The sequence below is a fragment of the Pogona vitticeps genome, chromosome 1 (assembly GCF_051106095.1).
Source record: "Pogona vitticeps strain Pit_001003342236 chromosome 1, PviZW2.1, whole genome shotgun sequence".
NCBI classification, from domain to species: domain Eukaryota; kingdom Metazoa; phylum Chordata; class Lepidosauria; order Squamata; family Agamidae; genus Pogona; species Pogona vitticeps.
Window position 1 is genome coordinate 3,274,869 of NC_135783.1, and position 9,126 is coordinate 3,283,994.

Sequence of the window (9,126 nt, forward strand, 5' to 3'; positions counted from 1 at the left end):
CCATCATCTTAAGAGTAGCTCTGGACATTTAGAGTGTCTCCTAACCCCTTGTTCCCACTTTCCACCAACCATGCATACATTATAAATATGGTAAAGGAATCATAGAAGAGAATCATGGAGTTGAAAGGGGGCCTCTGAGGCCATCAAGTCCAACCCCCTGCTCAAGGCAAGAATCTAAATCAAAGCAGATCAGACAGTTGTCCCATTTTCTCTTGAGGGCCTCCAGCCTTGGAGCGCTCACCACCTCCCAATGTCATCGGTTCCATCATCATACTGCTCTAACAGTTAGGATGTTTTTCCTGATCTTCAGCCGAGGTCTGGCTTTCTGTAGCTTGAGCCTATTATTACATTTCCTGCACTCCGGGATTGTTGAGAACAGACCCTGCCTCTCCTCTGTATGACTGTCTTTCAAGGTTTTGAAAAGTGCTATCCTATTTTACTTTCTTGGGCTCCGTGTTCACTGCAGAGGGTGACAGCAGCCACGAAATTAAAAGAAGCCTGCTTCTTGGGAAGAAAGCAGTGAGAAACATAGACAGCATCTTAAAAAGCAGAGACATCCCCTTGCTGACAAAGGTCCGCCTAGTCAAAGCTATGGTTTTTTCCAGTAGCGATATATGGAAGTGAGAGCTGGACCATAAAGAAGGCTGACTGCCAAAGAATTGATGCTTTTGAATTGTGGTGCTGGAGGAGGCTCTTGAGAGTCCCCTGGACTGCAAGGAGAACAAACCTATCAGTTCTAAAGGAAATCAACCCTGAGGGCTCACTGGAAGGACAGATCCTGAAGCTGAGGCTCCAATACTTTGGCCATCTGATGAGAAGAGAGGACTCCCTGGAAAAGACCCTGATGTTGGGAAAGTGTGAGGGCAAGAGGAGAAGGGGACAACAGAGGACGAGATGGCTGGACAGGATCATCAAAGCGACCATCATGAATTTGACCCAACTCTGGGAGGCAGTGGAAGACAGGAGGGCCTGGCGCACTCTGGTCCATGGGGTCACGAAGAGCTGGACATGACTGAACGCCTAAAAAACAACACCAATCCTATAAACCTGAAATTCCTTGCTTGGGTGAAAGTGGATGTTTAGCCATTCTTATGGCGGGAATCTTGTTCCTCAAGAGAAGGATGGGTGGAATGTAGCCTATAAAAAAGATTGGAGACCACTGGTCCACAGCATGCTCCCTGAAGTGTGGAAGCTTCGTTTGGGTGGAATTGGAGCCTTTCAGTGCATGAGGTCTAGAAGCATGCAAAGCAAATTCTAAGGAGGATGCAACCTGACAAATCCTCGTGCGCCTATGCTGAAATCTCTTCCTAGCCCATCAAGCATTCCTGGCCCAGAACACCAAGGAAGATCTGCGTGACATATTGAGGGACACCAACGTCCTTGACAGTCCAGGTCACTGTTCTGGACCACATCCCTCAAAAACAGACACTGAGATGTTGTTTGATGTCCAGTGCTGGACGCTTTGAGATTCCCTCAACACTCAAAGAATTGAATCAGGAAATTCTTGGGGGAGATACATAAGCATCGCCGGCTCCACCAGCCGAACCAAGGGTCATTCTGAGTGGGCGGCAGAGTGGCGCTGGGTGGTCACGGCCAGGCGCCAGAGTGGGGATGCCGGAGATAATGTACATTCTGTGCACAGGATCGTGTTCAGGGTTACATTTCTCGTAAACCCCCCCTCCCCACACGTAATCATTTTAACAGTTTATTCATCCAGAATTTCAACCTTGACATTTGCAACAGGATGTGTCAGGAAGGATTTTGTTGGTTGTTTTTTTTTTTGCCTTGGCAGAGAGCTGGACTAGATGACCTTTAGAGGTCCCTTCCTGCACCACAGTTCTCATGACTGCAGAACATGAGGGAGGCTGAGTCTGGGAACTTCTGCAAGGAAGACTCTCATCATGATGGTGAACTGAGGGTCCTCCCATTCATGATGGTTTCTCATGGCATTCAGGGGGGCACCTTTGGCCCCCAAAAAATGATTACGCTGTTTTAAGTGGCATTTTGCAAATGTTATGGAGGTGGGGATTGGAGGAGGAGGGACCTGTCCGTGATAAATGATGGGCTGACTCCACTTCCAGATCCCATTAGCTTCCTATGAACACCAAATGCAAGAGAAACAAACAGCCTCGGAAGACTCTGGTCCGCCCTGGGTTTCAGTCCGAACTTCAATGGAGTTCTCCGAGGTGCTGAACCCTATCCGCCAAGGAGGTCCATCCCCTTGGAAAGCCACCACAAATTTCAGATGAAATCCCAGAGCAGATGTTTCGCTCTCCCAAGATCAGCTCTGCTTGCGGGGTTCCTGATAAGGTTGAGGCATCTGGCCCACTGCTGCTGGGGCAGAAGGGATAGGCCCAAGGCAGTCCACCTCCAACATCTGCTTGGCCACTGTCCAAAGGAAGGGAGGCCAAACGCTGGCCCCTTGCGCCCATTATCTATTTCCTGGTGAAGGATGAAGGGTTGATGACATCAGCCGGACCTCCTGTCTTTCTTTCTTTCTTTCTTTCTTTCTTTCTTTCTTTCTTTCTTTCTTTCTTTCTTTCTTTCTTTCTCTCTCTCTCTCTCTCTCTCTTTCTCTCTCTTTCTCTCTCTTTCTTTCTCTTTCTCTCTCTCTCTCTCTTTCTTTCTTTCCTTCCAAGAATTAGGCCTACTTTCCGTTCAACTTTACAGGACACCCAGCTCAAAATGTCTGCCTCTGGGCCAGTTGGATCTGATCTGGGGGTGGTCCACCTGAGGTCCCTCGCTCTCATAGACATACAGCTTCATTGGAAAATCCGGCTGGACCCCGGTATCCCAAGACAGGAAAGAAGCAAAAAAGCAAAATCAAAGTGTGCTGCTTATAGACCACCCCATAGCACTTCAAGCACTCTCTGGGCGGTTTACAAGTTTATTATGCAGGCTACACATAGTACCCCCCCCCCAGCAATCTGGGTACTCAATTTATCGACCTCAGAAGGAGAGAAGGCTGAGTAAACCTTGAGCCGGCTGCCTGGGATTGAATCCCGGGTCGTGGGCACAGTTTTGGCTGCAGGACAGCCGCTGAACCACTGCGCCACGAGGCTCCAGAAAGAAGGATTAACTCTGCTTCTTTTCTCTCCATTGCTGTGCTGGATTGCCTCGTGGTGCGTGAATGAAAGTGCCCTCTTCACAATGAGAGCAATGGCTCTAAGCACAGGTACCTCTGACTTTTGAGTTGAAAAAGTGAAATATGGATCAGCCCTGGGGGAGGTCATAACCTCCCAGGCTCTCTCTCTCTGTTTGAAAGTTAAGCTCTCGGTTTGACTCAGCCATGTACTGTCCTCACTGCTTGTTTGTTAGCTTTGACCTCTTCCTTCGCTCCCCCCCCCCAAACTCAATAAATAATCCCACCTAATCTCTCTCTCCCTCCCTCCCTCTCTCTCTCTCTGCATCTCTCTTCACATTTTGTTGCAAATCCAGCCTCCCTCAGCTTTTCTGGATTAACTGACTGGACCAATTTACATGCCCAGATTTTGAAGCATCAGCAACAAGGATCAACATGGCCTCCTTTGCAACTGTCAGCTGGAAAGGAAGAGCCTTTCCTGTTCCTCCTTGATGAGCCCCCCCAAATATTGCAGTTGTCCAAAAACCAAACACAATCTTCCCCTCCCTGAGCAGGAGTGGACTAGATGAACTCCAGGGTAACCAGCGAGTCTGTGATTCTGGAGAACGGGCCACCGGCAGGAGAATGTCACAGGGGCCCTGCTGTGTGTCTCTTCTGTTGAGGAAATTATTCATAAGGGATGTGCTGACAACAGTACAACCCTTCTCTTCCCTCACCTAGCAGTAAAAGGGGGGGAAACCCCTGCGGCCAGCATCCTACTCAGTATTAGAGAGAGAAGAGAGAGAGAGAGAGCAATTGATCAGCCTACTGTTTGGAATGAATTCAGCAGTGCTTGGAATGGTTCATTTTTAGGTGTGGAATTCCCAGAACCCCCAGCCAGAGAGGTCAGTATTGTGGATCAAGAAAAAAAAAAGTTACTTGTCCAAGCAAGGGTCTCCTGTGACCGCTGAAAGTTGATCTCCAAAGTTCCTGATCTATTTCAGAGATGTCAGGAACGGAAGCCGGGCTCTCCTGTGTTTGACGTTTGGCACAGAGCCGATATTCTACCTTTCCAGAAACCACGGATGGGGGTTTGGAGCCAGGGTAACAGGACGCAAACTGCCCCCCCCCAAGCACCAACAAAACAGGTGATGTCAAAGACCACCGGTAAAGAGCATTAAAGCTATAAATACAGGACCCAATGACTTTACGATTGGACTTTGGATCTACTCAATAAATGTTCGGCCACTGTGACTCTCCTCCTTGGCCTTCCGAAGCTCTTTTGGCAGCGGGCAAATATTATAATAAACCGAGCAACCAACGTATGCCTCAGTTGGAAAACATCCAGAGGAGAGCTGTGTACACAACCCCATCACTTATGATTGGTGTCACACGCTCGACAGGAGGGATTTGCCAACCCGAACGAGAGCATCTGTTTCCATCACTGGAACACCAAACTCCATAACAGTGTTTCATGGTTGGGGGGGGGGGGTGGGGGTGGAGAGGGAAGAATAATATGTTAACTAATTATTCAAATCCCAGGTTTCCTCCAAAAAGCTCAAGGCAGCGTACGTGGCTGTCCACCACCCCACAGTATCTTCACAACAGCCCTTGAAGTTAAGTCAGGCTCAGGGGGTGGAAGAGAGAAACGAACTTAATCCATCCGGTAAATGAATGGGGGCTCTAATGTGCGTAGAGCACTGAATCCGCACTGAGTTTCAGTCGGAACTTTACAGGAGCTATCCTGGTGCTGCTCCCAAGCCCAACCTTCTTGTTAATATTTTAAAAAAATGTTTCTATGAGTAGTTTGGTCCCTCTTTTTTTTGGTGGAATCTCGCATTTTGAAGAGGGCTGAGCAGGCTACATGGGACTTTGGCGGGGACACAAGAGAGGGCTTTTTCAGTGGCCGCTCCCAGACTGTGGAACTCCCTCCCACTGGAGGCCATTCTGGTCCCCATCTTTGCTGTCTTTCTGCAAACAGGCAAAGAAGACCTTTCTCTTCAGGGAGTTATTGCCTGAGTGGTTTTTTTTAAAAAAAAATCAATTGATGTACCTTACTGCTTTGAAAGTGTTTTGATGTTGCTTATGTTTTGTAGTGTAGTGCCTGATCCTTTTTAGCATTTGTATCCTCACGGTTGTTTTATATGGCCCCTTAATGATGTAAGCTGCCTTGGGTTCTTAAAAATCAAGTATTCCAGAGTCAAGGGGAATATTTTAAAAACAAGGCCCAACCACAAGCAGCAAACGCTGTCTTACAAGGGAGAGGCTGCAGAGAAGAGCTTTTAAAAGCTGGAGTTTTGAAGATTCATTTGGAAGGGCTGCAAACGGCTTCAAGGCCGTCCGGCCTCCCAGGGTTGCTGGCCAGGATTCCACTCTCGTTATATAGCAGCGGCCCCATAAATCAGGAATTAATCTGATTGCACGCGAGAGTTAGGAGCTTAAACTGATCTCTTCCTCTGCGCGTCAAACAGCATCCAGTTCCCTTCCCCCCCAACGGCCACTTTTTGGTCCTTAAAAAACGCTCTGTTTGCAGCCGGCTTAATGTGTGGCTCAACAGGGATGCGGATGGCTTCCTGGTTTCCAAAGTGTCGAAGGAAAAAAAATTATTCTTTCGGTCTCCACTAAGAAAGCTGAAAGTGGGGAGGGATTGTCGGCCAGTGTTAATCAGGTTCCGTGCATGTTTACTCCAAAGTAAAAAAAGGAACCAAGGAGCCTCACATGTCCAGAGTTGTTTCGAGGCTGCGCTTGCATTTAGGGTGGACTTCCTTTGACTGTATGGATGCAAGAAAGCCATCCTGGGATGCCATTTTAAAAAGGAAGAGATCCCTGCTTATGAGGTTCGTTTCCCCTCCTTCCACAGAAGGCCTCTTTTTGCTCATGAGCTTTGGGGGAATTCAACATTCATCAGTTCTTCGCACAGATGCAGGGAGGTGGGGGCTTGGAAACAGACAAGAAACAGGAAACAAAAAAAGGGGGGGGACCAACTTAGTAAATCCCTGCGGGAGGTGGAATTCTGGGCCCAAGAGGCCCGAGTTCGAATCTCTCCACCTGTGGCCCTGGGGCAAAACCCCTCTGCCCAGGATAAAGGGGGCCCCTCCGCGTGCTCGACACCCTGTCTCAGCTGCCTAAGGAAGCCTGGCTGCTTCCCCACCCCACCCGACCCCATGGCGGTGGGTCAGAAGAGCCCTAAAGGCAGAACCAGCGAAGAACCTGGCCGCTCCTAACGGGCCAAGCACTCCCCAGCCAGATGCCCTTCTCCGCCCCAGGGAAACCCCGACCGGCCGGCCAGCCTGCCTGCCTGCCTGCCTTTCCGACCAGGAGCTCCAGCAACACGTTCGCCGGCATCCTACGCATTGCAGACCCAGCCAGACGCCAGAAGAGCCGCCTCCGCTGGATTCACCTGTTGGGAAACTCTCTCTATCTCCCCCCCCCCCGCCTCGCCAGGCGCCTCTTGGGGGAGCCCCGCCGGAGCAGCCTGCGCGCCCCGCTCCGCTCCGCCGCCGCCGCGCTCCCTCGGGACGCTCGACACGGGCGTAAAGCACGCTTGGCGTGGCAAGAGAGCGGCGCTGGCTCCCGAGGAGGCTTGCCCAAAGTTGGCGGCGGCGGTCACCGACGGCGCTTGGAGAGCAGGATCCTAAGAGCGCTACGGGGGGGGGGAGGGCACGGCGGCGGTTGTTGGCTCCTTAGGATCGATGTCAGCTGGGGAGCGCAAGTCTGGGAGCGGGCAGACCCGGGGGGCTGCATTCCATGAGGCTCCCCCCTTCCCGAACCACACGCATGCACGGGCACACACACGCACAAGTGTTCATTTCCCTTCTAGCACCATAAAAAAGGGGGGGGAGCCAGAATCCATCGCCGCCACCCCATAAAATATGCATAGAAGCACATCCGGCAGAAGGGCCCGCTCCGCATCATCCTCACCCTCATCCTCCAGGAGAACCAGCAACTCCCGAACTGGAGGGGGGAAGGGGCTGCCGAGCCCCCCCCCTTTGGTCTCCCCCTTTCCCGGCGCCTGGCCTGGGCCTTTGGCCGCCGGCCCTCCCCGCACCTCGCCGCGGAAGGCCAGGCGGAGCCCCCATTTTCCGAGATGCGCGCTTGGGGGGGGGGGGGAAACAGCCAAAGGGAAAAGAAGGCGCCAGAGCAATGGGGCACGGGGGGGGCAGGGGAGAGAGCCGAGAGGCTCAGGGCCTTTCACCCCTTTTCTTACTCCCCCCCCCATAAAAGTGGCGCTTTCCTGCTCTGCTGGGGTACGTCTCCCATCATCCCCAGTAGCAAGGCCCTGGGGTGATGGGGCTTGGATTCCAAACTCTCGAGGAAGCGCCAGCTATGGGGGGGGGGGTGATGGAGAGCCTGCTCTGAGCCCAGTGGTCGCAGCCTCGGAGCGTTTCGTATTCTGGGGTTTTTGGGGGAGGGGTGCAAACAACTCGCCAACTCCGCTCGGAGCCCCGACAGGGAACCACCCCCACCCCACTTTTTTTTGGGGGGGGGAACTAGAAGCGATAGTTCGAGACAAGGCTGGGGGGGGGCGACGTCCAGCGGACCCGTGGGAAGGCAGGCAGGCAGGCAGGCAGCGACAGGTGGTGCTGGGCAGGGCTGGGAGGGGGCGGCGGTGCGGGGGGGGGGTCGAGAGGGATGGAGAGGGATGGGGCTCGAAGGCGGGGGGGGGCGGCGAGGGGAGCGGGACCCCCCCCCTCCCGGCTGCGGCGGCGCTGCTGCTGCTGCTGCGGCGGCTGCTCTTACCGATGGTGGTGATGACGGTGATGGCGAAGTAGAAGGAGCCGGCGAACTTCCACTGGACGCCGGCCTTGTGGGGCTTGAGCCGGAGCACCACCCCTTCCAGCTCGCAGTAGTTGGCCTCGGAGAGGTTGTACTTGCTCTTGAGCTCCCGCTGCCGCCGCTCCAGCCGGGTCCGCTCGGCCGTCTCGGCCTCGGACTCGAGCGCGTCGAAGACGGCGGCGCCCACCAGCAGGTAAGTGAAGGTGCACAGGATCAGCGCCAGCGTCCGCACGTTCTGCCGCTTCATGGCGCCTCGGCCCGGCGGCGGCGGCGGCCCCCGCCCAGACCCAGACCCCCGAGACCCCCGCGCCCGGGACCCTCGGCGGCGGCGGCGGCAGGAGCAGCGGAGCCCGCCCGGCGGCGGCGGCGGGAGGCGAGGGCAGAGCAGGGGGACCAGGCGGCGGCTCCGGCTCCGGCTCCAGCGGCGGCGGCGCCCTCCTCCTGGCTCATGGCTGCTCCGCTCCGGCGGCGGCGGCGGCTCCGGCGGCTGCTCGCGGCGGCCGCGACTCCGACTCCCCTGGCAGCTGGGCTGGGCTGGGCTGGGCTGGGCGGGGAGGCGGGCAGCGCCGCGCCTCGGACTCAGCCAGCCAGCCAGCCAGCCAGGCAAGGAGGGAGGGAGGGACGGGAGGGACGGGAGGGAGGGGAGCTGTCCCTTCAGCACCACCTCCCCGAGCAACGCCCCCTCCCCCTCCCCTCCAGTGCCAAGCTGGGGCGGCGGGGACGGGAGGCAGCCTTCCCTAGCGCACGGGGCTCAGCCAGGCTCGCTTTCCCAGGACCGAGGGCTCCGATCCCCCGCCCCCCAGCGAGGAGGCCCAGCAGACCGGCTGCAAAGGGAGTTGGGGGTGGGGGCAAAGAAGGAAGTCTGCCCGGTGCTGGGGGACCCATTCCAGGAGGAAACCAGATCCTTGTTAGGCAGCCCCGAGAATGGCATCTTTTTTGGACCTGCTGAAGTTTCAGAACCATCGCCAAGGGCAGCCCCGGGTAGAGCGCCTTGCAGTCATCCAGCCGGGGTGCCACCAAGGCGTGTCTCCCCGTGGCCAGCTCAAGAGTCCAGAGCTCTCAAAGGGTTTAGCGTTATGGCCTTGGGGCGAACACACACCGCTGGGATCGGGGCCACCTCGGAAATCACAGCGGAGAGATGCCCCCCCCCCCCAGCAGCTTCCTTGGCACCATTCAAAAAGAAAGAAAGAAAACCGGTTGAGAATAGCTGCCTCCCCACCAGGGTTCTGTCGTCCTGATTCTAGGGAAAGCAGGGACTTTTTCACACAGGCTTTTTATCAGAAATAAAA

At 54.9% G+C, this 9,126-nt stretch overlaps 1 protein-coding gene across 1 annotated transcript in view; it reads right to left on the bottom strand.

Moving 5' to 3' along the window:
- The window catches only part of KCNK3 (potassium two pore domain channel subfamily K member 3), a 101,471-nt gene extending 93,178 nt beyond the window's left edge, over positions 1–8,293 (bottom strand). Inside the window, exon 1 of the mRNA XM_072986269.2 lies at positions 7,802–8,293. Within this exon, the coding sequence (XP_072842370.1) occupies positions 7,802–8,084 (283 nt within the window). The 5' untranslated portion in view covers positions 8,085–8,293. The remainder of the gene's footprint in view (positions 1–7,801) is intronic.
- Between the last annotated feature and the right edge of the window lie 833 nt (positions 8,294–9,126).